The sequence below is a fragment of the Aspergillus multicolor genome, assembly GCF_047715735.1.
Source record: "Aspergillus multicolor strain CBS 133.54 unplaced genomic scaffold BDW74scaffold_9, whole genome shotgun sequence".
NCBI classification, from domain to species: domain Eukaryota; kingdom Fungi; phylum Ascomycota; class Eurotiomycetes; order Eurotiales; family Aspergillaceae; genus Aspergillus; species Aspergillus multicolor.
Window position 1 is genome coordinate 67754 of NW_027395960.1, and position 27023 is coordinate 94776.

Here is a 27023-nt window from a genome sequence, read left to right on the forward strand (position 1 = left end):
CTCCTGGACAGGGCGACAGCACCATGATATGGACATTGCCCCAGACGGCCCTCGCCGATCGGCTAGCTGGCTTGCATCATCGACTACTTTTTTAATTTGATGCTGCATGCTTGCTACTTTTGATTTGTTCCCCAGAATGAAGTTGCGATTGTCGAAGGATGCCTTGGTGAAGTTGACATATAGAGAGCAACAGCACGGAATGCTGACTAGGTGAAGACGACTTCGACAGGCAACCAAGCACCAACTCCTGACTTTCTGGTCGAACCGTGAGTGTACGGCCAGCGCCGCGTGGTTCAGCCGGAGGATGGGCTAAGAGAGGAAAGACGAGGAGAATTGGACGACCGGGTGGCCTGTCCCGGTATCGCCAGTCACTGGAAAACTCTGCGGCTGACCACCACCCCTTCTCCGCGGCCGTCTTCGATCGCCCTTTTAGATACTAATTTGCCGGATTATTTGCAGTTGATACATCACTTTTTCCTAGCGTCTTAAGCTGAAGTCTGAAGAGGGCAGGAATCTGCTAGGAGCAGGTTCTTCACACGTTCCAGAGGTTCCATCGCATCGCATGGTCGAGTTGACTGACAGGCACCGAGTCCCGGCTCTCCACCCATTGCCTGGATGGGGCAGTGGCGGACGGGCCACCAGGGTCACGACGCGGCCACGACTCGACCACTGACGCTCCTTCGCCTCCGTGGACTCTGACTCTGGCGGATCTTCGGCTGGTTGTCTGAGCCTGCGTCTGACTGCCTTCGTAGCGGGAGTGGATCTAGTAGTGCCGCGCCCGAGAGCAAAAGAAGCGAAGGCTGTCGCAAGTTCGCCAGCCATCCTGGTAAGGACTCGTAACGAGTTTGATGGAGGGAGAGGGAATTGCCGTAGCCCAATAACATCTCATACTCCCAGAAAAATGAGTTCATCGGATTCCGATAGACAGGAGCGAGAAAGAATACCAAGGCCGCAGAGTCAATATCGCAGCCATACTATTGGGGACAAGAGAAGAAGAAAGCATGTCTCTTGGACTGTTGCAGCGGTTAAGAGAAAATCAAGCGCAGCAGATCCCTGGCTTTAATTAAGAGAAGATCCAGAGTCTGAGGGCAACCCCTCTTGCCTTGAAGGTAAACGGGCATTCTCCACGAGTCCACGAAGGACAAGACGAACTTTTCCTTTTCTCTTCACCTGGTTCCTGTGCTTAGAAAATAATTTTACCTCACAACATCCCCCCGTCCTGTTCCCTTGTCCTCTCAGCGCCTCCCAGACTCCCACACACTCTCGCTCCTGGTTATCCTTTCCTCTTCATCAATTTCTTTTATGTCACAACCTTTTTGGCTTTGCCCACTGGCTCTCTGACTGCCACTCGCACGTCCCCATCTCGATCAGCCGCCAGCCGCGCGTTTCCAGCGTCTGATCTCTGAAAGCATCGCTGCAACCCCGCCGGGACAGAATTCCTTTTTCTATTCGGTTGTATTGTTGTCGCGGGCCGGTCTGGTCTGAGCAGGCACTCACCCCTCTTTTTTCATTTATAATAACCCCCGGTCACGCCATCGGTCCCGGAAGTCTGGGGATACTCACCAAGTCGCTTTTCCAAGGGGGGATAAACGGGCTTTAGTTGACAACATCGGGACACATCCCCCCCCTCATTAGTGTCAGATGGTCTCTATGGTCGAGGCCTCTATCTTGAACCATAATGACATGGCCATGGACCCGGTCGCCAAGTCAGAGCCCCTAAACGAGGGCTCGATCAGCTCAGCCGTGTCGACGCCGGATCCTGAGGGCGAGGTCTTGACGACTCAAGATGTCGCCCAGACGCAAAAGCGAAAGGGTGGAAGAAAGCCTGTACGTAAGAACCATCGCCATCTGGGGGTGGATGTTCCCTTTTTATATCTTTTTCTTTTTTGTTTATCACTTATCTCGCTGCATTCCTTCGACTTATCTCCTGCTGCTCTCATTTGCTGGTCTTATCTCTTGACGGTGTTCGTTTATCTTGCACCCTGGTCGGAGGTCCGGGGCCCCGCATCCGTTCTTCCCATTTATCATTTTCATTGATCATCCCTTATCTTCTGCCAATGTTTGCCCTTTCTAGTCTGTCGAGCTTGAGCCCCTTGATCTTTTCTCCGATCTTATCTTTTGGGTCGGCGCTTAATCTAACTTCCTCTGCTAGATCTATGCAACCTCGGAAGAGCGTAAGCAGCGCAATCGCCAGGCCCAGGCGGCCTTCCGCGAGCGTCGCACAGAGTACATCCGCCAGCTCGAGTCCACCATCAAGCGCAATGAAGAGTCCCTGCAGACTCTGCAGCAGAATCATCGCACTGCCGCAGATGAGTGCTTGATGCTGCGTTACAAAAATTCTCTTCTTGAACGCATCCTCCTTGAAAAAGGTTCGTCATCTCCACCTCATTTCTGATATGTACTGACGTGCGGTAGGGATTGATGTGCAGGCGGAACTGCGCTTGAAGGCCGGGACCCCCAATGGCCCGGGGAAGCCCAGCCCTATCACTACCAAGCCGCCATCCCTGCAACAAGCTGCGATCAGCCGAAGCTCAGCCCAGCGACATCCCAGTGGCCTAGCCCCGAAGGAACCCTTCAGTGTCCCTCAATCGCGGGATGGCGGCTTCGGAATTCCGTCGCCTCAGTTTCAAGCTACACCTCCCTCCCATGTCTCGTCACCATCCCATGCCAAGTCCCCCGGCTATGGGTTCCAGGGAGCATTGTCACCTGCCGGCGTCGACCCTCAAGCCCAGCGATCTCAAATGATCTCCCACTCGAGGAACATCAGCCAAACCTCTCCACCGATGAGCGTCGGCCTACCTGAGCCGACCGAGCCAAAATCTGCTACGTCGGCTACTATGGGTTCTCGGGGCTCCCGCCTTCCTTCTGCATATTACCCATCGCCATTCCAGAAACATTACGATCAATTAGGTTGGTTGAACCTCGGATATCTTCTAGGGCCTCACTGACGATGCGCAGAACAAGAATATGATGCACAAGCGGACATGATAGATGATGAGCACGAATCATCTGTAGGCACTTCGCCTTTCGTCCCCGGGTACAATCCACCTAACTCAGCTTCGAATGCCTCTCATCCTATGAACCCCCACGGTATGAACACTTACAGTCACCCTCCTGGTGAGGCTGTCAACGGAGCATATGGCAATACGAATGCCATGATGGGAAACTACGAGCCGATGCTAGATGCCGACCCGTTTGGACTGAGCGCTAGCATGCACTTCCAGACCCCATTCAGCTACGAGCAAAGCAACACACGACAATGATTTTTTTGGTATATTCCCGTCGTTGATAAATTCTGTTATATGTCTTCGTTTGTTGCGACTTCCTGCCGATAGAGCAGCTCTTTCATATCTTTACCGTCGTCCATGGCGCAGGTCCACGGCTATAAGACAAAAGTTGATCTTTGGAGCATTAGCCGGCGTTAGGTGGTTGATACCATTTGCTTCTATGTTGTTTTGGTGTTTACCTTTTTTGATTCAGCATACATTGTCGGAAAGGAAAAGGAAAATGGGTGGATTCGCGGTCTTATCACGTATTTGCTTTGGCGGATCAAATTTTGCTCCGCGTGCGATGTGCTATGGCTTACTCTCGACTCTTGTTACAATATTCGCCATTTTTACTGTTTGCAGATATTACTGTTCGAGCTCTATATTTACAACGATATGACGACGTCGACGGGTGCTTGTTTGAAACATAGCTGGCTGTATACTTGCTGTATGACACGCTCGTCACTGTAGAATACGAGGTAGGGCTCGAGCCAAAAATGTCCTAGCTCTCAATAGTGACGTAAATCTGGCAATCTCACCCGCATTACTCCGTATTCAATAAATTCAATGATAGGCAGACGGTTGACTAACGTCCGTCAAGTCGATTCTATGATGTTATCTGCAGGTCCAGTGACGCCAGTACCCTAAGCCCTAGAAGCTCCCGGCCAATCAGCACAGTCTACAGCAGCTTCGCTTAGCAACCATCCGCACCTTACCCGATTCGTGCAGTACAACCACAAACGAGGAACGTCGTCTCCAAACCTCCGTCACCCCTTCCCTCAATCATCCCCATCCATCCCGAAAGGAGACGTGAGACCGACTATCCCGTCGTCGAGGTTCTGTCCACCTCGTCTCCGCTCCATCGCAAACCGCGCCCCGGATCGAATTGCTGCGATAACAGCGAGCCTTCCCCCGGAAGGCCCCTCATACCCCAGGCGTCATGGCGGACGTCCGGTCCAAGGTACGTTGCTGTGCGATGCTTTTTCAGCCGGAACTTGTGCCCGAGGCTTTTATTTCGAGACGTGTTATGTGTGGTTTGGAGGTGATTTGGCTCTTTTTGGGTTGATTCAGACATGGTCTGGCGTGGGAAGCTTGGATTGGCGGGATTTGAAGCTTCTGCCTAACTTGTCTTTCGTTTGTCTTTGAAGTTGTCATATAGCGGGAGAAAGAGGAACATCTGAAACCCGGAGAAAGCTAACTTTTGGTGTCCGTTTAGAACCTGTACGAGCTTCTTGGTAATTCTACCTCCCCCACGTTCCTCCACGATTCCTGTTCTCTTCGGCTGTCGTCGCGTGATACGGATACGATTCCTCCTGCATACACGAGTTGGATACCGGTTCTAACATGATATTTATTTTCGCCGTTGCAGGAAATGATCCCGAACTAGACCCCAGCAAGCCCCCTGAGCCTCCCACGAGGGCTCTGGACAAGCCTGCTCCCCGACACGGCAAGCGTGATGCCCCCAAGGAGGCTCCTACTCGCCCTGAGGGACAGACCTCACGCCGTGGTGGACGTGCTACTGGTAACGATGCCGGTATGTGACCCGCCTGGTCCTACACTTCCGGTCGCAGCCGGCTAACCTCGATTGCGTCATTTAGCCTTCCGCGACCGCAACGCCGGCAGCCGCAGCAACCGTGAGAAGCCCACCATCGATGACGCCGGCAAGGAGTCCAACGTCCGATTCGACCGTGGTGGACGCCCTGCCCGTCGTGACCGCCAGTCCCGCACTGGTCAGGCGTAAGTCTCTTTCTACAGTGCGACCCTAATCAGGTCCGGTATTGAGGCAAGCAACTAACGCTATGGTCTTAGCGACACCCGCAAGCAGGTGAACCAGGGCTGGGGTAACCAAGACGGTGAGAAGACTTGGGACGACGAGAAGGCCGCCGACGGTATCGCCAAGGCCGACGAGAACGAGCCCCAGACCCCCGCCGAGGAGCCCGAGGAGCCCGCCGACAAGTCCAAGTCCTTCGCCGACTACCTCGCCGAGAAGGCTGCCCGTGAGGACCTGAGCGCCAAGCCCGTCCGTGCCGCCAACGAGGGTGCTAAGGCCGACAAGAAGTGGGCCAGCGCCAAGGAATTCAAGCGCAACGAGGAGCAGGAGGCCTACATCCAGGGCAAGGAGAAGGAGAACAAGGGCTCCAAGCAGCGCAAGGAGAAGAACTACCTCGATGTTGACATGCGCTTCGTTGAGGCTCCCCGCACTTCTGGCGGTGCTCCCCGTGGCCGTGGTGGCCGTGGTGGTCGCGGTGCCGGCCGTGGTGACCGTGGTGACCGTGGCTCCGGCCGTGGCGGCCGTGGTAACGGACCCCGCTCCGAGCGCCCCGCCCCCGTCACCGTTGACGAGAAGAACTTCCCCAGCCTTGGCGGCAAATAAATGAACTCGCCCGTTTTTCCCGCGAATGCCCACACGTTTACTTGAACTTTGGGAAACTCGGATCACGATCAGAGAAATGAAGCAGATCTTGCACGTCAGGCCATCCTTTAGGAATGTCAGGGCGCAAATGAGGTGTGGCAAAGGCGAGACTGAGAGGGATATCCATATTGGTCTCTTTTTCAAACAAAAATCGGCTCCCCATGTACTTTGATTTGTATGTCAAAAATAGGAAAGTGAAATTCAAAACACGCCCACAGTAGATTAGACGTAGATTCCTACTAGCTTGTACTATGAGCAGACTACCGATAGCCAAGTCCAATTTAACTTACCCCGGACGATCACGGCACGCTGCATGGTCACTTTGAAATCCGGGGTACACTGCTTGAGAAGCAGTCGACTTTGAGATCGGAGACTTTTTGTGTCATTATGTAGTGATTGAGTAGAGATCATCAAATAGCATAGCTATCTCGCAACGTCTTTCAAGTAATCAAGGAACCCTAACTTCCAACATCGCAATGCTACACCTATATACTCGGGAGCTTCCACCGTACGCTTTTCTCACAGATCCTGCCTGACAACCCCCTCATTAAACGCACCTTCCTCAAAAGCAATAGCAGAACTCTCATCACCATCACCATCCTCATCCAAAAACTTCAACCCCTCAACCGCTTTCCCCCCACAAGCCTTCTGCAGCGCCAAGAACGCATAGTGACCACCAATAACAGGCCGCGCGTAGAAATTTGGACCAGGGAATCCGCCCTCACCCTCCGTCTCATGAAGATCCGTGAGCGGCAAGTTGGTGGATGTCTCGTTGACCCATTTCGCGACGGATTCGAGGATCTCGGCGCGGACGGGCTGCGATGCCACGGCGACGGCGAAGAATTCCCAGTCGGTCTTTGTGTAGAGATGTCGGCTGTCCAGCGGGAGGCCGTATTTCTGGCGCACGGCGTGGTACCAGTCTGATTGTTTGGTATAGATGTGGTGAGGGACGAAGCCGGGGGTTTCCTTCTTCCGGGAGGGTTTGTCGGGGTGGAGCGGGGTTTGTTCGCGGTCTTCTTGTGGGAAAGGCGAGGGCGGCGATGGGTCGAGGGGGGTGTTTTCAAGGTGGAAGCAGAGCTGGGCGTCGGCATACAGGTTGTAGATTGTTGTCCAGGAGCCGTACCAATTGTAGGAGAGTTTGGCGTGGGTGTCGTCTCGAGACATGCCGAGCTCTTCCCATTTCGTGATGTAAGTGTCAGAGATGTTCTAAGCTGTTAGTTGGTTTGTTCAAAATAGAGAGGCAATGCTTACCTTGTAGTATGCGACGTCTTCAGTGTATCCGCCGATCTCAGCCAGTTTGCTCATGGCGTTGATGCCAATAATGCCTTTTAGGGCTAGGTTGGTTTGGAGCGCAAGCCAGCCGGCGAAGTCATCGGTAGAGACTAGGGTTATTAGCCTCCTGTCATGACAAGAAATGGATAACTTACGCTGCCTCTCAGGTTCCAGCGAGAACTCAATCAAATACTCGGTCCATTGCTTCCAGAGTCGGTAGCTGCGCTGGATCCACGCTTCAGCTTGGCTACGGCCGGTGGCGGCCCCTCCCCATTTCCCATCTTGTAGCTCAATTCCCGACAGAGTTTGGAACTCAAGAGGGAAGACCCCATCACTCTCCCCTCGTATATCTTCTTCACCCTGCGTTGACCAGATGGAGGACGCAGCGGAATCATTATCATAAAGCATGGAGTTTACAACGGCCAGTCCCATGATGAGAATGTTTCCGCACTCTTCCACCGGCATGTACTCGTCCCTCCCGTCCGGATGCCCGGTGGCATTGGGGAAATGTGTTCCCAGATCATGCATTGCGTACTTGTTAGGGTACTGTCCGCTCAGCATGTGCTCAATCAAAGGCTCGAGGAGATACGCAAGCCAGCGCGGGTTCGTGTATAGGAAGAACGGGAATGAGGGGAATATGACATCGATGGTCTGGAAGTTCCCGTTGGAAGAGATCTCCTTTAAGAATAAAATGGGGTCTTCGGGGGTACCCGAGAAAGTCGTCGCGCCCATAACCTGCCGGGCGGACAGAGCTACAATATCAACATAGTCTTGTGCACCAGACTGGTAAGCATCCTTGGCCAGTTGAGTAGAATAGTTGGCAGCCAGGGATGCGGCATTGGCGAAGTCGTAGTAGTGAAAGCTTAACAGCGACTCGACACTGTCAAACCAGGACATCCAGAGGGGGCGCATCAGGGTCAAGCCGCGAGCCGAAGCGTACTGTACGACTGGATCTTGGATTAGGGCTATGGTGAAGGTGACGCTATCGGCTGTTATGCCGGACTTTCGAGAAGGCACAAAGGACTTGGAGAAGGCAAAGACAGGTTCTCGGTCGCCTATTGATCGAAAGCCAGCATCGTTCACATTTGTCAAAGACCCACGGGCAGCGAATGTACGCCTCACGGATGAAGCCGCGCCAGACTGGTATTGAACATCCTGGTTCTGTTAGCACAATATCGAGCGAATCGCAGCGAGAACACGAACAGCTGGGCCAGTAAGGTGTACACCGCCCCATTCCGCCCTATCACGTTGCTCAGAGAGAAGCAACTGGTTTTCTTTTTGCAAAGTCCATCTCTGGAGGGTTGGCGAGGTTTCCAGAGAAGCCCGCTCCATCCCAAACTGCCAAGTGATCTTGCTGGATGGGTCATTGCTGACCCAATGGCCATTGATGTCGAGGTATATATTCACCGTCGCCTCACTCTCGACGTATACGGTTAGATATGAAGCCGGAATCGACTGCCGCAGAGTCGATGTTGGCGTTATGGGAGATAGGAACGAGGCTGTGATATTAAGGGGCGCAGAAGCGGTGCTGTAAGTGATACTATAAGTTAGATTCGTGGTAGACGCATCGTAATTCGCTCCAAGATATGTAGGATATTCGATTGATATTGACCTAGGAGTCGTCAGATGTCTGAGATTCTAGGTGGCTCGAGAAGCATACTCTGGTAAACTCTCATGGGGCTTGCCCAGCAGCGGGTAGACGGTATCGGTACTGGGTATCTGAGCCAGCAATCCAAGACCCAGCTCCTGTCCAGTATAGAACATGGGCCATTTCGACCAAGGGACATCGCGGGCGTTGCCTAGCCAGGTGCTGAGGTACGGGTTTCGGACTATCAAGGGCACGACAGGCGGCGTCAAGCTCGAGGCCGCGCCAACAGTTGCCTGGAGTGCAGCTGCCAGCACAGCAAAGGAGGTTCGCATTGCGGCTCGTAAGGATAGATGGTGTCACAGCAATAGTACAGATGGTAGTATAACCAGAAGTAGCGTAACCAAGGGAATAATGCGAGCCGTACCCCGGGTATACGTCCGACGGGCGTTGCTTGATGACGCAATCAGGTAGACACCGAAGATCTACTCCGGAACGGTCGAGATGCGGTCAAAGAAGGGTCAACAATTCCAGCTTGTTGATACTGGCGATGGAAGCGAAAGAAAGACGATGGACGAAGAGGTAAGCGAACTGACGAGGCTCCGGAGTAAGAATGCGGGGGAAGCTTACTCCGGAATCCTGGCGACTCGAGGCGCCCTGCGTCTGGCCATTGCTCGATCCATCACATTCGATGTATCAGAAGGCACTCGCCAGGGCTGGTCTAGCTTCCTCGTGGACATGATGTCATGCACTACTTAGTTAGTTTTGAAATGGATATACAAGCATCAGCGGTGTGGTATAGAGTATTCGTAGATAGAGTGGAGGCGAAGACATATCTGATTAAAAACAGTGGTCCTTTTTGATATAGTACCTGTCAGTTATTTTACTAATAACAAAGTCCTTTCGTGGTAAATTTGATGGCAACATCTCCCGGCACGTGGGCCTAAATATATAGATCCCCGACGCGTCCATAGTTAAGTCATCAAAACACCTTAAGCTGAGTCCCAATCAAAATACTAAATAGAACATACAATACTAAACTGCTCTGATATTCTTTACTCTCTCGAGCAATTTAATAGTTGTTGACTGTGGAGCGTAGTCGACGCGTGGGAGAACACGCTATTCCGCATCCACCAATACTGTATCTGTATGCGGATGGCTTCAACTCATTCCGCGGACCTTGCACAACGCGTCAACTCACCTCCTCCCTCGCCACCTCTTTTCCCTCTTCATCTTCTGCGCGGATATCTACATCCGATCGTGTAGTTTTCTTATTATATCATTTTTACCACCTCCTCTTTTGTACTTCATCCATAGTTGCGTCGAGACATTCTCCTGTTGTCCGCGTGGTGATTTCTCACGCGATTCCTCGACAATAACCTCATTTACCGTCCACTAAACTCAAATTCCCTCGAGGTTACTCCTGCAATGTATCAAACATCTCTCCACCAAAGCCCCCTAAGGGAAGGCCGGCGGATCCTCAGCGAGAAGAACGCCAACGCGTGCCTCTCGCCTGCACGCCCACCCACCAAACAAACGCTCTTCTACGCTCCGTCTTCACCCCCAAAGAAACTCCTCCCTTCACCTCTATTCGCGCCTTCGTTTGTTGCTCAGAAACGTTCTATTGCTGAGGTGGAAGCGGAGGACGCGAAGTCTCGTCCATCAGTGCCTGGTCATGAGCAGCGCGTCGACCATGGCCCCGACGACGCGATGAACATAGATGCCCGCAAACCAACAACGCAGCAAGACAATTCCACATCAGAACAAGTAGAACAGACAACAACATTACCACGAGCCGTCCCAGCAGACCCCGAAACACGAAAACAATTCATACAAGAGGTACGTGCACAACCCTAATCCGCAAATAAACAATGCCCCATGCTAACAAATACCAGAAAGCAACCCTCCTCCGCAGCAGACTGCAAAACGCGATGCGACGCGTCCGAGATCCTCAAATCGACCGCCGCGTATCAGAGCTCGAAGAACACAGTCGGAAATACCCTCGTCTTTCGGCGTCATTCAAGAGTAAACCTTCCGAGACCGGAGCTGGGTTGCAACAACATCTAGAGCAGAAGTACGGGCCGGACGGAGCCCGGGAACGCGCTGGGGCAGACGGAAACGAGGACGATGACGAGCCAATGCTGTCGACGCCACGAGCACAGATGCAGATGCCAAGGAAGGAGCAGGAGCAAGGAGAGATCATCCATATACCCGACGAAGATGACGAGACGACACCTACCCAGAAGAACATTACACAGCACACAGCGACGAACACGGATAGGGCACCGTCGCCAATGCAGATGATTCTGAGCAGCCCTAAATACAATCCGACCGCGCAACCAGGCCGGTTCGATGATGATCGGCCAGTTGCGCGGGAGGCGACTGTCGCGACGTCGCCCTCTTCATCAGTGCGAAGTGAGCGTCGTGGGGATGGAGATGCGGTGGATGGACTATTGAAGTTGATGTCCACGCCGACTGCGAGCTCGACCCAACCGCAGCCGCAGGCCACGAGCGCATGAGTACGTATCTATTGGAGTTTTGGTGTAATATAGACATGAGCTTTGTGCAGGAATTTGGTGTTTGGAGTATGTATGTAGATTAGGTTGCGATATCGGCACTGCAGTGATATGACCTTGGTATAAATGGCATGTCCGCAAGGGCTACTCGGTTGATTATCTATCTCTATACATCACAGTAACAATCCTCTAGGTAGCCACTCTACCTACCTAACTTTCTTCAACTTATTCCTCTTCCGCCCCAAGATATCTCTCCCCTCATCAATATCCACCATAGCCTCCCTCTTCGCCGCCCCAACCTCCTTCAACAACGTGCCCTTCGCAACCCTCGATTCAAGATTCACGCCTTCCTCTTCAAACTCCACCATCTTTCGTCCCACCCGCTCCTCAATCGCAAGCACAAGCTGTATATCGCGCTGACCCACCAGTGTAACGGCCTCACCCGAGCGCCCTGCACGCGCCGTTCGTCCAACACGGTGCACGTAGTCGTCTGGGTTCCGGGGTACCTCGTAGTTCACGACCAGATTGACAGACGGGATATCAAGACCACGGGATGCAACGTCCGTCGCGACAAGAACGCGCGCCGCGCTAGCACGAAACCGCGCAAGGTTCGAGTTTCGCTCGCTCTGCGGGAGATTTGAGTGGAGGGAAGTGACTCTGTGACCAAGCGAGCGGAGAAGGCGCTCAAGCAGGTCCGCGGATTTCGTGGTGTTCGTGAAGACGATTGCGTTTTTGGCGGCGTTGTTTTCGGTGGAGAGGAGGGCGTGCAGGAAGGCTTCGCGGTGGGTGAGGGGGACCTGGACGTATGTTGTCTTTAGGGTTGGGGGGACGGTATCTTTTGCTTCTGTGGAAATCTCCGTGACGAAGATGGGTGGTTTGCCGGAGGACTGGGGCATTGATTTGAGGGTGCGCACTTCGGGGGTTAGGGTTGCGGTGAAGAGGAGGGTTTGGCGCTGGGAGGAGGGCGGGAGGGAGGAGAGGCAGGTTTCGACGTCGGGGAGCATGCTTCCTGGTCCCGGGGAGAGGAGGCGGTCTGCTTCATCGAGGACAACCATGCGCACGCGCTTGAGGCCAGCTACTGTGTCGGCGCCGGAGGTGTTGATGTGGTCTGCGAGACGGCCGGGTGTGGCTACGACGACGTGGGGTCGGCGCGCGAGCTCGAGGGCTTGCGAGCGCATGTCTGTGCCGCCGGTGATGAGGACGGGCTTCATGCTCTGGGGTGCGGAGATGGCCTTGATTTGTTCGAAGATTTGCAGCGCAAGTTCACTACCCAATTAGCCTCCTCACTTATCATTAACCTTTGGAGAGAACATACCGAGTCGGCGTCAAGATCACCGCAAATATGCCAAACGGATCCTCCGCCCACTTCTGCAGAATGGGCACCGAGAACGCAATCGTCTTTCCGGAACCCGTCCTGCTTCCACCAATACAGTCCCGCCCCTTCAGAATCTCTGGAATACAAGCCCGCTGAATAGCAGTCGGCTTGCGCACCGCCATCGTCGTCAATGAGCCGATCAACCATGGCGCAACATTCAGCGCCTTAAACGATGACTCCTCCGCATTGAGCCCGATTTCCAGCGCATCCTTGATCAGGACGGGGTTTTCGTCGTCTTTCCCGTTCGATGCGGTATTGTTTGTTGCGGACTTCTTGATACGTGAGAGCGTGGGAAGTGGTAATGGTGCGGGTGCTGCGGTGTAGGAGTCGTTTGAGGACTCGGAGAGGCGGCGGCGCTTGGGGGGGCGCGTTTGGTCGAGCGCAATGCCGCCGTCAGCGGAGACATCGGATGATACCGAGGATTCCCTTGATAGGGATTCTGCTGGGGATGAGGGCGCCATGTTGACTTGGGTGTTGCTGGATTTCTCCAAATTTCGCGGCAGAAAAAAGTTGTCGGTGACCGGCTCATATCTACACGTGATATCTTATCTATGCAAGCATAGTATATACATAAATGTATAGATTGATTTATGCAATATATATTTCGAAAGAGCTATAGTTCAGTATATACTCACCAATCCCCTTCCCGATGGTTTTCAACTAGCTGATAACCGATCAAGCATCACCATGGCTCCCCATATTTTTCCGCTGTCTAGCTTGATGCTCATAAATACCCATCTCAATATCATTCTCAGCCCCAGTATGAGTCAACCCAGACCCCTCAGGGAGCAAAAACCCCTCGCCAGAACGCTGAGCAGTCTCTTCCGTAGCGGAATTGTGCCCGTAGACACCACCCACACTCTCCATGGTGAACGGACTCGCAGTCGGCCCATCCAAAGCCGAGAGCTCTTCCTGCGTAAACCAACGCGGCAACAAAAACGAGCGGACGGGAATCAAGAACAGAATGATGACAGGGAAACCAATAGCAGCAATGGTCTGCGTAATTGCAAATGTCCCGCCGAAACCGATCAGTTCGAGAATGACAAAGGCCCAGATGGCGCGGCGGCGTTTGAGGCTCTTGAGCGGGTCAGACCGGGGCGTGAGATCGCGGTCTTGTGCGAGGAAGATCAGCTTCTGTGTGATGCCGTTGCCTTGCAGGGCTTGGACTCCCATGACAAAGAAAAGACCAGCCATGACGCCTTGCGGGATGAGATGCAAGACGATCAAGAGCGGGCCTGACATGGTGCCTAGGGTTAGAAGGCCCTGCGCGAGGTTGCTGACTCGCTGTTCGACAACGTGGTCGGTGATGCGGATTGTTTTGCCCTTGTTTGTGTCTTCTTCGTCGGCTACGTTGCGGGTGACGCAGAGGGCGGCGGTGTGGAAGGGTGCTTGGGGGATGAGGCCATTTGGGAATGGGATGCCTAGGATACCCGCCACGAAAGTGGTAAGTCCTAGCAACCAGAGGTCCCAATGGAAACCGGCTGGTTTCCGGAGAGGAAACTCGGTTCCTTGCGCGATAAGCGATGACACTGCCCTTGTTAGACTGACCCTAAACGTTATGAGGACAACTTACCATTGTGGTCAAAGTAGAACAGGATAGTAAGAAGGAGAGCGAACGGAATGGCAAGGAAGATATCCCCAACATCAAGGTTCCAGAAATGTATCAGCCAGCCACGATCAGCTGTAGGGAAGAATGCCTTGGAGGTGGGCAAGGTAGCAACCTCGACGCTCCTCATGTGGCCGATGTGGACAAAACCGGTGAAGAAAACGATGGTCAAGGGCGTGCCATAGTCCTCCAAGAACTTGCGAACATATCTCTGGAACAAAATGCTATTGCCGAGCTCTCCACAGATCCACGCAGCCATGAGGACCAGCAGAGCCACCATGATGCTCAGATACGCAGACGTCTCACCGGCGAATCCCCACTGCCTCGTGAGGACCTGAATTCCTTTCTGGAGGTAAATAAACGCAACATAGAATCCAAAGATATCGCAAGAGAAGCGAGTGACATAGGTCAAGGCGTTGCAGGAATTCGTTATGGCGAGTATCCAATGCATGATAAGTGACCATCTGGGGACGTCAACATTAAGCCTCGGGCAGACAAAGCAGAAGCAGCACTCACATGCCAATCCAGCACATAAACTCGAGGTAAGGAGTCCCACGCGGCGCAATAATGTCATAGACGGTATAGTTGAAGACCGTAATCGGACCAGTAACCCCAACAATAACCAACGGCTGCGCCGCAAAAAGCGAAAAGACAAAGGATCCCAAGACCGAAGCCAGAAGAACCTCATTGACACCGTAGCTCTGGTGCGTCTTCTCAAACATGTCGAGCGAGAAAGCCAGAGCTGGCAGGATGCTGCATACCCCAGTGAGCATCAATGACTCGGTATCCTAGGTAGGCCAGGGTGGGAATAGGTGGGCATACTTCGCAAAGTACATATAGACCGTAGCAGGAACAACACGATAATCCCACGCATCAGCCCAATCGCTCCAGTAGTACGGAGCCCTGCGCTTCACATCATCAACCATACCGCGGAAGAACCGAATGCGCCACCACTTCGGTTCTGCGCTCGAGCTCGCCCCATGCGCATGCTCATGGGCGTTCGACGGAGTTTGAGTCTGCTCCCCTGCGAGCTGAGCAGGAGCAGGATCCTCACACTCAGCATGCGCCCTCCCAGCTCCAGACCCAGCTGTCGCCGAGGACCGGCGCGACTGGGAGAAGAGCTTCGACGGCGACCGCCAGGATCGCTTCTGGGAATTGGAGTAGGAGGATGCTGGGGGAGAGGATTGAGAATGGAAATTAGACCCGGGGAAGTGTATGGGCCCGTGGGACGACGATGCACTGCTGGGAGGTTCCATGTTGACGCAGCGACAACGCAGAGGAGGTTGAGCTGTACAGGGTAAGCCGTGGATGGAAGTGTAACTCTGTGTAAGTATGCGCGGATGCTGGTTTAGTTTGCGGAGTCGATGCGGATGGATAACCGAGGAATATGCCCTGGTCGAGCACCGAGTGTTGAGCAAAACGACCCAGGGACTGAAGAAGTAGAAAAGAGAAGAGGAGAAACGGCCCGCTAAATAAGATATAGAACGGCTAGTATATAAAAGGCTAAAAACTCCACTGCAGGGGATGTGAAGAAAGAGTTTGGAGAAAGTAATGATGTGACGGCCTGAGGCACGGTTTTACGGTACTCCCAGCTACGGATTTAAGTGACCATGGACTGGCGTCATTATTTGCACTGTTGAGATTTCTACAGGATAAGAGCTGATTGCTTCGTACACAACCTGTTTGTCCCTAGCATACAGATACGAGGATATGCCCTTCATTATTCGGTGGTCAGACACATGGGGCTTGCAGATAATATTCCCGCATTCGAAGGCCAAGACATTGTATGCCATCTACCGGTATACATGGAAGACTCATTTGGAACATTAGGAATCATTTTGATTGGGGTTAGTACTAAGCGTTAGTAGGAGCTAAAACTAAAGTGATAGCAGATTATATGAGAATACGCCGGAAGATAAATAGAACGTTTCCTTCGTTGTTTTAGCGAATGAGCCTGCTCCCTTACCATGTTGCAGTAACTGGATTCAAATTACCGGAAAGCGGAATCATTGATCGTTCAAGCACCGGGAGGAGGGGGAGGCGGGGGCTGGTCACTAGGAGGCGGTGGAGGAGGTCCCTCACCAGGAGGAGGCGGAGGTGGACTGCCACTGGCACCATAGTACATTGAGGACATGCCAGGCGGAGGTGGAGGAGCGCCCAGGCCAGGAGGAGCAGGAGGAGCGCCCATCCCAGGTGCAGGTGGAGGATAGGTGGGGTAGCCATAACCATAGGCAGATTGTCCAGGTGCAGGGGGCGCTGCCTGTTGCCAGGGAGCGGGAGCTGCAGCTCCAGGGGCAGCACCGTAAGCGCCAGCTCCATAACCGTAGTCGTTGCCGCCACGGCTCTGGTTTGCCCATGGTGCGGCACCGCCGTTGTCGCGGGATCCGTAATCGTCGCGGCGGTTGTCGCGGCCCCGTTGCTGCCAGGGAGCAACGTCGCTGGGAGGAGGGGCACGTTGCCAGGGCTTGTAATCGCGATCGTCGTAGCCATCGGGGCCGCCCTCAATGCGGCGGACTGGCTGGCCATCTGGTCCAGCAACACCACCTGACAACTCGTTCATAAGTTGCTGGAAGACATTAGCATAATCCTGTGAGAGTGTGTAAGGGTGACATACCTCCATCTCCCGGTCGACAGCATCACCACCACCAATAGCCCTAGGACCACGAGCAGCGGGGTTGAAGCCACCGTTGCGCCAATCGCTACCTCTCTGGCGGTCAGGACAATCACGAGCCATGTGCCCAGCGTTGCCACAGACGCGACAGATGATGTTGGCAGTAAAGTTGCGCTGCTCGGGACAGTCGTACTTGCGATGACCGATTTGACCACCTGCTTTATGTTAAAGGGATTCATTTGAGAAAAGAGGGGTGCACTCACAGTTCTGGCAAGCCTGGTTCTCATCATCACGAAGGGTACCGTTAAGCGCGGCCAGCTCTCGAAGTTGGTTCCTCTTGAGCTCGTTCTGGCCTTCAGGGATAGACGCAGCCTGTTTCTGTTAGTCAGGCGACTCCAGCATGGAATTGGACATGCTTACAGTCTCAATGACGTTGTGCACCAGCTTCTTTGCTTTGTTAACCTTCTCCTCGGTGTCTGCCATGATCAGACAGTGGAGATCTTCTTCCTGGTTGCTAGCGTGAGCGGCGTCAGATCGACCCTTTCCTTCCTTGACGGAGCCCTTGCCACGGATAGCAATCTTTGCACCAGACTCAGTCTCCATCTTCTTCAAAGTATTTCCACGAGGACCTATGAGTAAGCCAACTGTAAAAGGTAGCAAGAGCTAAGTGTTAGTTCGGTCTGTTTTTCTTTGATGATATCTTGATGATGAGTGCAACATTAAGCAGTAAAGCAAGGGTTAGCAAGAAGCGAGCCGAAAAAGCACCGCTGAAGAGCAGCGATGTCTTGATCGTGAGCTCGACTCGAGCAGAGAGTGAGTGCAGAACGGTTAGGAGTTAGAGGGTTAGTTATCATACTGAAGTTAATCTCTGGATAGTCATTGACTGGCACATAGACCTTCTCCTGGGTCTTAGTAGGGCGCCTGTAGTCAGAGGGCGGGTGGTAATTAGGAATGGTCTTCATCGCCTTTTCCACGAGTTTATGACGCTCATCCTCGAGGCGCTTGCGGTAACGGTATTCCCTAGTGTTTACACGTCGTCCAAAGTTATCGTACTGCGGCGGGGGAGAAGGGGACCTATCCGGCGAAGGTTAGTATGAGAATCAGAAGAGAATGAGGGGCAGCTGACCTGTCGCCATCCGCGGGGACAACATCGTTGATCCTCAGCTTCTGGCTGATCTCCTCGATACGCAGATGAAGAGTGTACGCCTCGAGCTGTTCCGTGGTGAAGTTGGCCATGATCATGGTGGGCAAGCCCATCAGACCGGCAGCCTTGTTCTCCTGAGCATCGCCCCAACGGTTGCGCTTCTTGCGTCGCTTCACGCCGTCAACTGGAGGTTCAGCTGCAGAGACTTCTTAGAAAGTCCTAAAGTGAGAAGTTGCTGGAGTGGAAGACATACCTCGAACAGGACTTCTACCACGATTGTCCCCCGGAGCGGATGCAGGAGTCGCGGTGCGACTGTCTTCCTCCTCACCACCAAACCGCCTCTTTCCCAGAGGGATGTTGTTCGATCCCGTAATACCTTGGTTGCGCCACGACATCTTCCTGGATTTGAGAAGATGATGGTTGTAAGCTGTTAGATAGGTGTACAAAGCATCGGGATGCGAGTAAAAGCAAAGAAATGTTGCGGAAGTGGCAAAGGCGCCTGTCACGTGAGAACTACGGTAGTGAGCCTGACTCAGCATTTTTGCCCGGGCAGATTGCGGCCGCGGGGATGAGGAGTCAGAGACGTACTTTAGTTACACACATGTCTAAATTCAGATTCGTTTTGTTAAATATTTTGACCTGAAGATCACTGGCTACAATTTAGTGCTTATTGGCCAGTCAGCAAGCCAGCCCTATATTCAACATACGGCATACTAACTATTTGGCCGCATCAGCCTTCATACCCTCCTGCACCCAAGCCCTAGCCTTCGCAGCCTCCTCCTCAGACTTCTTCTTATCTTTCAGCAGATCCTTAATGGTATGCGGGCTAGGCACATGCCTGCCCTTCTCAACGCCCTCCCTAGCAGCCAATTTCTCCTCCCAAGCCTTGAGATGCGGGAACTCATCAATGTCAACACCAGCCCACCCCGCAGCAGCAACCCACCCCCAGTGCGAGATATCGGCGATGGTAATGTGGTCACCGACCAAGTATCCCGACTTCGAAGACTCCAGGTGCTTGTCGAGCACGCCGTAGAGGCGCCTCGTCTCGTTGACGTACCGGTTCACGCCGTACTCGATGCGCTCGGGCGCGTATCGGGAAAAGTGGTTCGCCTGTCCTTGCATGGGGCCGACGCCGGCGTTCTGGAAGTACAGCCAGCTGACGGTCTCGTAGTACTCGCGGGTTCCCTTGGGGTAGGAAATCTTGAAGTCTTTGTCGTATTGCTCGGCGAGGTAGGTGAGGATGCTGCCGGATTCAAAGAGGCGGATCTTCTGGCCGTCTGTGAAGGTGTCTGTGAGGGCGGGGATGCGGCCGTTGGGGTTTATTTCGAGGAACCAGCTGGTGCTTGTTAGTTGGAGTCCGATAGGGATTGCAAGGGGAAGACGTACGGCTCCTTCTGGACGTTCTTGCTAATGTCGACTCTTTCAACCTTGTAGGGGAGGCTGTAGCGTTGTTAGCATCAGATCATAAGCTCTGGACAGGGTAAGTAAAGCAAACATACCCCAATTCCTCCAAGGCAATGGAGATCTTGATCCCATTGGGAGTCTGGGCCGTGTACAGGGTGATATCAGGGCTAGACATGATGGAATGTGTTGTAGAAAAGAGCCGACGGTAGTGTAGAGACGAAGTAGAAGGTACTGGGAATGATTGGGGACGTGTGCAAAGATTGCGGAGACTGGAGCTAAAGCTGGACTGGAAGAAGCAGCCTTTATATAGTCTAAGAGCAGGTAATACCCCGCTCATTATCTTGACGAATTCAAGCTCTATTATTAATGGTGGTGGTGCAAGAGTCGCATGCCTGGCCAGTGCCAGGCATTTTGTATGGACCACGGGTGATGATGCCATTACTCCCCTCGGCCTCCGCAGCCCCACAGTCGGAGATGATTTCTAAGCTTCGATGGTGAGCTTCCATAACTATCCGATAAAGCCGAGGCGCCTATTGTAGGATAGCGGATATCGATGGAGCGGGCGCATTACGAGGTTGATAGATAATCAGACATGGGGTTGCCCTAGCTGACTCGCATGAGTTGTGAGCTGAAAGCACGGTAGGCTGTAGAACGAAGCGAAACAGCGAAGAAGACATGGACAAAATTGAAATTAGAATATCTACAACGAAAGTGTACGAGGTCGACTCTCATCTACCCAAGATGTGTCTGATAGATGAACTCCCAAGCGCCTGAGAAACCAGCATCTCCATCAACGAAGCCGAAAAGCTTGACTTGAACTTCTTTCATAGACTAGCCAATGATAGTCTTCGACTCCTTAGCAACGACCTAGATGAAACGACCTAGATGAAACGACCTCCATGATAACTATATATAGGTAGACAAACTACCACGTGAAACTCTCCTCGATGAAATCAATCGTTGTCTTGTCTTGTCGGCTGCGGCAGGCCCGGCGAACATCGTCACTCAGACTACCGTTGCCGCAAACCAACGCACCCAGAGCTCCAACCTGGTTCTCAACCTCCATGCCGATGAGCGTGTCAATGTTCGGTCGCCCAGGGAACATCTGCACCGTGGAGCTAGGACTCTGTATTTCCTTTGTGTTGCGCGGCCGTGTGATGAATAGCTGGATGCGCAGAACCTCCCTTCGGCGGGGCATGGCCAGGATGCTGGTCATCCAGGGCCGGATCCACTCCAGATGCTCTGGAGACTGGATAATCCAGATAAGAGTAACGCGGCGTGCAGCCACAGTTCCGTCCGCATATCCCTTGACGAGATGGCGGCAGAAAGGCACCAAGTGCGTGATGCCAACACCTCCAGCGAACAAAAGGACTGAACCGTACGAGTCCATCGAGTGGATGCTGCCGTAGGGTCCCTCGGCGAAAGCTGTCAGGGATACTCGGCAATCGACGGCGTTCACAGCGCGCTGGAAGAGCTTGTCGGTAAAGCCGGTTCGGCGACGAACGAGCAATGAGACAGTCGTTGTTTGGGGACCGTATACATCGCGGCTAGTCACGGGAAGGCTCTTCTCATCACCCATGACGTCCTCCGTGTCGCTCCATCCGATCGAGAAAGGGTGGGACATCCACCATCCAATTGCGGGGATGTACAGGTACATGTGCTGACCGGGCTCGAACGTCCAGGGACGCGACAGCTGGAGTGTGATTCTCATGGCGTCACCGGGCAGGGCCTCCACCACGGCAGTGGTAGTGCGCCCTCCAATGTTGCGGTACACAATGATTGCAAGTCGTGCAAATCTTTCCAACGCCCAGAGAATAATTGCCGCAAGAAGGAAGTTCTGAGCATTTCGGCCCTCCAAGTGAATCCAAAGGTAAGCCATCGAGAGGGCCGCAAAGGCAATGTGGAGGTGGAGGAATGTCTCGTAGAAGGCGTGTCGGATTGCTGAGGGGGAGTGCACGAGAAGGGCAACAAAGGCACAGGTGCCCTGAAAATATCAGTAGGATCCGACTGGCAGCGAGGAGCCAACTTACAATCAACCCACTCAGCAAGAACTCGCTCTGTCCAAACAACGGTCCAATACCACTCCAGCCCACTATCGAGAATCAGCTTTGTTACACAACATCATCACTTAGGGTAAGACCTACTCGTTTGAGCCTTGGGGATAGCCCAGGCAAAAGTATGGGCCAGCGCCTGGCAAACCACGATCCTAGCAAGCCAACGGTGGATCAGGTTGAACGTGTCGTACGGCACCTGAAGCAGCGTGATAAGAGGGTTGTTGCGGCCGGAGATAAGAATGAGCGGGATCAAGTTGACAGTGGCCATGATACCTGTTCGGCTGAGGATGATGCCCGACACGGACTCTGGCTCTGACTTGTAGGGCACAGTGACAAAGCAGAGGGTGATGTTCATGGCAATGATGCCGACAACGATGAACGTGTGGAAACGGCTGGGCAATGTGCCCATGTTGACAGCACGCGACAGCTGGAACTCCCTGTTGTGTCGGTTCCGGAAAAGCGGAGCGTAAACGATGTGCTTCTTGATCCTAGCAAGAGTCTTGTGGGCCGGAACGAAGTAGTTCTGGCGCTCGTTGCTGAAGCTTGCCAGCCGTCGCATGTGGTCGGCGACGCGAAACCACATCTTCCAGATGTACATGAAGGCTGCGAAGCAACCGAGGGCCAGCAAGGAATACCGAGCGTAGTCGTCGTTTAGCATCCCCCAGAATGGGTTCTCATCGCCATGACGGCGCTCGAGATCTGCTGCTAAAGAGTGTCCGACCAGGGACATGAAAAGAAGTGTAGAAGCCATGGTTGTTAACTGATATAGAGAAAGCAGGTTTTTATAGCGAACGGACACCGGTCGAGGATGGGGCGAAAGAGACCAGCTCTGAATAGCGAAAAATCCCCAAAAGAACGTATATACCAAGCGACAGTATACTCAACACAGCAGACGTCACTGCAGTCGTAAAGAGCGAACGAACGAGACCGTATACAGGGATAACAATGCGGTTGTGAGTGAACGTGGAGGCCACAAAGAGACTGAGACCGTGGATCTGAGACCGAACCCGAAACCAAGCAGTGGTAATTGCCGGTTCAGAACGAAGGTAGTTGTAGGTCTGAAGTTTTCTTCTCCTTTCTGGTGGACTCCTCTTTACAAGGTTCCTCTATCGATCTCCTGAATAGCGATCGTCGGCGTTGATGGGCAACAAAAAGAATGTGGGCAAAAGGGCAGCAGTGAACCAGTCACTCCGGGCTTCAGAACAGAACTGAATATTTTGATAACAGCGGCCAGACGCAGAGAGGGAAAAAGGGAGGGAGAAAACGAAGCAGCCAAGCTTGATAGATTGCATATAATAACTGGCGAGGCGAAGCTGGCCCTCGATGGTCCAGCCGCCAGTCGCGGAGACCCACGATATGGTGCGACTTGGCGGCAATCTACCACGGCCATCTGAGTGGTAGCGAAGGCCTACGGAGTCTCCAGATTAACTCTGGAGAACGACCAGCAGCAAATCATGGCAACGAGCAACTATTGGGTCCGCAGTTTGTAGGCGAGATGCAGGATGGCAGGAGGTGAGTGGCTGGATGATGAAACAGCTTGGCGGAGTCGCTGGCCACTCGGGGCCGCCGACCTGGACTGTGCCTGACGCTCAACAGGAACTGACACTCGCTGTTAACATGACAGATCCTGCTTCTCAGTTTCGAGTTTCAAGATCTTGATGGTCATGTCGCAATCAATCCTGCAGGCGTCGCTATCTCACAGTTGGTATGGTTAACCTCAATTTCGAGGACGACAGCGGACAAAGGCAGGATTCTATTCCTGTCCCAAGATAAAACAATCGGCCGAGTCAGGCTTCATCTACTGCCAACACCGGGCCCGGCTCCAGCAGTGTATTAATATACCACCCGGGAATTATTATATTAACTACGGGTCACCAGCAGGCAGCGGCCCAAGGGGTCGAGCCTCGAAGGTTCTTCGAGATAAACGCATGTGGCGGTTTGACTCTGCACTCCTCAAACACTCACTACTGCGGGTGACATGCGAGCTCCATCACATTTGCTGGAGTTGAGGCAGCAAGGCGTAACGCCGTGGCCTGAAGGCATCTGATGGAGACTGAATATTCAAAGACTCCAATATGGTAACAACAAACAAGACTCGTATCTACTCCGTACATGGGACATAAACAACCCAACCAATAATGAATGCCCAGGGTATCACGCTGAACCGGACCGAATCCTTCCCAAGACTCCTCCAAAGCAAGCATTAAACTAAATCCAAAGTGCAACAGATAAACAACCTAGCCAAGCGCCTAGAGAAAGCTAAGCTCATCGTCGCTGTCATCTTCCGAACATGGGATTATCGTCCTGAGACTCGTTCGCGTAAACCGTGCTGGAGCTGACTGCCTTCTCCGAGAAAGCCTAGGACTTTTCCTGGGTATGATGGTTGAACAGCGGGCGCGGCGCTTTCTTGGCCGAATATGATTTTTAGAAGTTGCCGCGTGAAATGATGACGGTTTCTTGTTGAGAATGACGACCTCCAATGCTGGAATTGGACCTGCGGGGACGTAGCTCGCCACTGAATTCTCTTGGCCCACCGAATTCTTCTGCAACACGTCCCTGAGCCCGGTTCTTGTCCGGGCGGCTACTGGAACGTGCGTTGTTCCAGATGAAGCTTGATAAGATGAAGAGTCAAACCTGTTGACCGAATCGCCATCTTTATCCACTACTCGCTCCACAGATCGCGTGTTGTAAGTCTTCTTGAACGGCCGGGGGCTTGGTTCTTGATTTGCACCTGACCTTTTCCTTGAGACGGATGGCGGTGATGATGTCACACTCGATATATCCTTCTGCGGGCTCGACTCCGCTGCCGAAATATTCGTCGAGCGTGCACTAAGTCGCGGCCGCCCTCTCCTTCTCATTTGGGGCTCTACGGCGAGAACGCTCACTGGCTCCTCCAATGAGGAAGTTGCGTTGCTTGAGACACTCTTTTCCGAGCAAATCGAGCTCGCGCGGGGGCCATTCGTCAAGCGCGTAGCGCGCCGCGGCCGCCCTCTCCTCCTCACCTGTGGCTCTGCGGCAAGAGCAAGGGTTGATTCTTCGTGATCATCACTTGAAACGCTTATCTCCGAGCACACCGAGCTCGCGCGGGAGCTAATCGCCGAGCGTGCAACACCTCGAGGTCGTCCTCGTCTTCTCACTTGCGGCTTTGTGGCAGCAGGCGCCTGCGGTTCAGGGGATGGCGCAGACGATGTCACAATTGAAAGGTTCTCCTCCGAGCAAATAGAGCTGGCCGATGAACTATCTGTCGAGCAAGCAATCACCCGTGGTCGACCCCGTTTCCTAACTTGGGCTTTCGCGGGAACAGCAGTGGTGACAGCCCGGGGTCGGGCCGCTGGAGTCCTTGCCACCCACTCGCCAATGCTATCTTCCCACCGATATAAACTTGCGTATAATTGGCTAGAGGGCGACTGTTGAGAGGCCTCGACCTCCTGGGACGAAGCAACCGTCTCTTGGAGCTCGACAGCCCAGGTGTGGTCATCGGGATCTAGGCTCCTCTCCGCCAGTTCCATGGCGGTCTCTGTAGCGACCTTGCCCAACAGCAGAGCAACCCCTGTGGCGCTGGTCAATTGAGCAAGCTGCGAGACCCTGGCTCGGATTTCCCTAGGAGTACGGGCAAGGCCTTGATCCTGCGCGTGTCCAGAAAGTTGAAACACCTGCGAGACAAGTCTTGCCAGTTCCTTGACCACTTCTTGCCGTGGAGCTAGCGCCTTGAAGAATGACTCAATTTTGCTCCTTGAAACATATTCAGAGTAGTAAATTATATCAGGCGTTACGCTCTTGCCGCAATGTAGTGTGCAATCTGCCAACAGCGCATAGCCACGTCGTAAAGGGTGGAATGTAGGTTGTTCCAAGTCGACGGCGGCCGGCTCATTGCCAATCGCCCGTTGAACAGTAAATGCCAGGTCACCGACCATCTCTCGCGTTTTGAGTCCTGCAAAACTCTCAACAGAATCAGACACCTGTGACCGTGCGATGCACATTCCACAGAGTGCCGTGAAGAGGCTAGAAATGAGATTGCTGAGTGCATCCTGAATAGGGATAGGACAGGAACTTGAGACCCCTGTCGTTCCGGCTGCGCGGGTTTCTCGAGGTCGCACAGGGCGGAGGGCTTGGTTGTAGTCCTCCGCTGTCTCCCTTGATCCCGTTGTTGAATAGATACCGGCCGATGAGAGAATCACCGACTCGATTAATCGCCTGGCAGCAGCGTAGCCGCGGTCTTCAGTTGATACCGATTTGATTGCTTTGTCCAAGCATTTCTTCCACGATGAGGTGACCATCCATTCAGGCGGAATGGCACCACGCGTTAGGAGCCTGGTCAGCTGTTCAAAGACATATGCATGTCGGGTTGGGTACCGTAGATAATAAAGTCCCAGTAAATGTATGGGATCTCGCTGACCGGGAAGTCGTGGGGGATCGAATGCGGACGGGTGATGGTAGGTACCGATACTTGCAAGCAGTTTTGTCTCTAATGCTTCAAAAGCGTCTAGCTCTTGTTGCTTCAAACACTCTTCAAGCAACCGACAGGCCGCAGTCGATGTTATCCACCTATTTTCTATCATACCCGAGACTAGATAGATACCCTGTGCACGCACAGCTTCTCGAAGGGGTTGCCACCCAGATCCACCGGTTGCATAAGAGGCCTCCAACTCAGTGAAATACGCGTCGCACATATCCACATCACAGTCCTCCTCTAGCTCATCCTGTATCCGCTGCTCATCGGCAATAAATTCTGGAAGGCGCCGCACAGCCATCGACAATAACGACCTAGCCCCCCGCTGAGCACCGTCGACTTGCGGCGCAACCCGAGTATTCCCCAAGAACTTCAAAAGAATGCGATCCAATAAATGTGCAATATCCACAAGTCCTGGGTCTCCAGATTGATCCAGAGCCTCCTTCCATGACCCCTGATACGGCCGAAAAGTAGGATTATTCGTTCGTCCAGTCTTTCGATGCTCCGCCGGACTTCCCACGCCATTGTCCGCCAGGTGATTCTGAAAAAGCTGCATCCTCAGCGATGGCGAAGCATCCACCAACGGACTACCACGAATCTTCCCCGTAATCAGCGGCGTCGCAATTTCAATTGCTCCAGGAAGCGTCTTCGGTACCTCAGGACTTCGAATCAACAATCGACTGCGCCTCCGCGGCCCTGCCGCTGCCCCGCGCCCTCGACTAGAATAATTATGTCTTATCCTCCGCTTGTCCAATGGTTTCCCAGGTATCCATGCGGGATCGTTCGGTTCTTCGTCGTCGTCCGAGTAACTGCATCCGCGCTCGGTCCCCTTTGTTTTGGCCGGCAGACGCGTCCGTTGTTCGGCATCGGGCAAGACATCGGTCCTCTCCTTCGCTTTGGAAATCAATACACTAGTGACAATTCCGTGATGCTTCTCTAATCGATGGTATATAGACGTCAAAGGGCGCAACATGCGATTTGCCCATTTCGCGGTTGGTCGGATGTCCTCCATGTTGCGCCGGTATGTCAATGCTTCGTGATATCTTAGCGTGTTAACATCGAATAGTATGTTATGTCGTGTAAAGTAAGCTGCTCATGCTTATCTCTGAGATTCATAAATTGTCCATCTCATGCTTCGATTGGGCTTGCGACGGTGGCCCTAGCATATGCGGGATACCAAGAATCACCCAACACCAAAAACGCAGACAGGGTGGTAAAAAAACCAAAATAATTCCTGCACAAGACACAATGCAATCAAGAGGCCAATACTAGCGTAAGATACAGGTGAGAAGAGGAGACGAGGGTGAGAACAAAGAGATGCCGAAAA

General features: G+C 53.2%; 10 protein-coding genes across 10 annotated transcripts; 3 read left to right on the forward strand and 7 right to left on the reverse strand.

Moving 5' to 3' along the window:
• The first annotated feature begins 1232 nt into the window (after positions 1 to 1232).
• BDW74DRAFT_137408 (uncharacterized protein) lies at positions 1233 to 3355 on the forward strand. Its single transcript, XM_073722438.1, has 4 exons — positions 1233 to 1827; positions 2153 to 2369; positions 2416 to 2910; positions 2959 to 3355. Exons 1-4 carry the CDS (start codon positions 1642 to 1644, stop codon positions 3261 to 3263), a joined length of 1203 nt encoding a protein of 400 aa, XP_073584762.1. The 5' UTR covers positions 1233 to 1641; the 3' UTR covers positions 3264 to 3355.
• A 624-nt stretch (positions 3356 to 3979) lies between these two features.
• Positions 3980 to 5886, forward strand: stm1 (putative telomere and ribosome associated protein Stm1). Its single transcript, XM_073724122.1, has 5 exons — positions 3980 to 4227; positions 4483 to 4501; positions 4636 to 4800; positions 4865 to 5003; positions 5076 to 5886. Exons 1-5 carry the CDS (start codon positions 4207 to 4209, stop codon positions 5638 to 5640), a joined length of 909 nt encoding a protein of 302 aa, XP_073584763.1. The 5' UTR covers positions 3980 to 4206; the 3' UTR covers positions 5641 to 5886.
• A 47-nt stretch (positions 5887 to 5933) lies between these two features.
• Positions 5934 to 9055, reverse strand: BDW74DRAFT_137471 (putative glutaminase). The gene is made up of 5 exons (XM_073722440.1): positions 8612 to 9055; positions 8155 to 8563; positions 7107 to 8106; positions 6931 to 7061; positions 5934 to 6885 (listed from the first exon to the last, which is right to left on the reverse strand). Exons 1-5 carry the CDS (start codon positions 8869 to 8871, stop codon positions 6199 to 6201), a joined length of 2487 nt encoding a protein of 828 aa, XP_073584764.1. The 5' UTR covers positions 8872 to 9055; the 3' UTR covers positions 5934 to 6198.
• A 677-nt stretch (positions 9056 to 9732) lies between these two features.
• Positions 9733 to 11168, forward strand: BDW74DRAFT_137472 (uncharacterized protein). Its single transcript, XM_073722441.1, has 2 exons — positions 9733 to 10375; positions 10432 to 11168. The coding sequence occupies exons 1-2, from the start codon at positions 9965 to 9967 to the stop codon at positions 11053 to 11055; spliced, it is 1035 nt and encodes a 344-aa protein (XP_073584765.1). The 5' UTR covers positions 9733 to 9964; the 3' UTR covers positions 11056 to 11168.
• Positions 11169 to 11258: 90 nt separating this feature from the next.
• dbp8 (ATP-dependent RNA helicase DBP8) lies at positions 11259 to 12888 on the reverse strand (the record flags this gene model as incomplete). Its single annotated transcript, XM_073728792.1, has 2 exons — positions 11259 to 12318; positions 12368 to 12888. 2 exons carry the CDS (start codon positions 12886 to 12888, stop codon positions 11259 to 11261), a joined length of 1581 nt encoding a protein of 526 aa, XP_073584766.1.
• Positions 12889 to 13086: 198 nt separating this feature from the next.
• On the reverse strand, positions 13087 to 15289 carry BDW74DRAFT_190213 (anion exchange family protein; the record flags this gene model as incomplete). The annotated part of the gene is made up of 4 exons (XM_073732132.1): positions 13087 to 13956; positions 14001 to 14497; positions 14550 to 14786; positions 14856 to 15289. 4 exons carry the CDS (start codon positions 15287 to 15289, stop codon positions 13103 to 13105), a joined length of 2022 nt encoding a protein of 673 aa, XP_073584767.1. The 3' UTR covers positions 13087 to 13102.
• Positions 15290 to 16920: 1631 nt separating this feature from the next.
• On the reverse strand, positions 16921 to 18006 carry bbp (putative zinc knuckle transcription factor/splicing factor MSL5/ZFM1). Its single transcript, XM_073722442.1, has 3 exons — positions 17771 to 18006; positions 17501 to 17718; positions 16921 to 17288 (listed from the first exon to the last, which is right to left on the reverse strand). Exons 1-3 carry the CDS (start codon positions 17899 to 17901, stop codon positions 17026 to 17028), a joined length of 612 nt encoding a protein of 203 aa, XP_073584768.1. The 5' UTR covers positions 17902 to 18006; the 3' UTR covers positions 16921 to 17025.
• A 499-nt stretch (positions 18007 to 18505) lies between these two features.
• On the reverse strand, positions 18506 to 19367 carry BDW74DRAFT_167290 (glutathione S-transferase family protein; the record flags this gene model as incomplete). The annotated part of the gene is made up of 4 exons (XM_073726676.1): positions 18506 to 18577; positions 18623 to 19124; positions 19175 to 19228; positions 19288 to 19367. The coding sequence occupies 4 exons, from the start codon at positions 19365 to 19367 to the stop codon at positions 18506 to 18508; spliced, it is 708 nt and encodes a 235-aa protein (XP_073584769.1).
• Positions 19368 to 19857: 490 nt separating this feature from the next.
• BDW74DRAFT_151120 (ferric reductase family protein) lies at positions 19858 to 22703 on the reverse strand. The gene is made up of 3 exons (XM_073724123.1): positions 21337 to 22703; positions 21223 to 21284; positions 19858 to 21176 (listed from the first exon to the last, which is right to left on the reverse strand). Exons 1-3 carry the CDS (start codon positions 21995 to 21997, stop codon positions 20118 to 20120), a joined length of 1782 nt encoding a protein of 593 aa, XP_073584770.1. The 5' UTR covers positions 21998 to 22703; the 3' UTR covers positions 19858 to 20117.
• Positions 22704 to 23307: 604 nt separating this feature from the next.
• On the reverse strand, positions 23308 to 26990 carry BDW74DRAFT_151121 (uncharacterized protein). Its single transcript, XM_073724124.1, has one exon. It carries the CDS (start codon positions 26706 to 26708, stop codon positions 23496 to 23498), a length of 3213 nt encoding a protein of 1070 aa, XP_073584771.1. The 5' UTR covers positions 26709 to 26990; the 3' UTR covers positions 23308 to 23495.
• Positions 26991 to 27023: the final 33 nt, after the last annotated feature.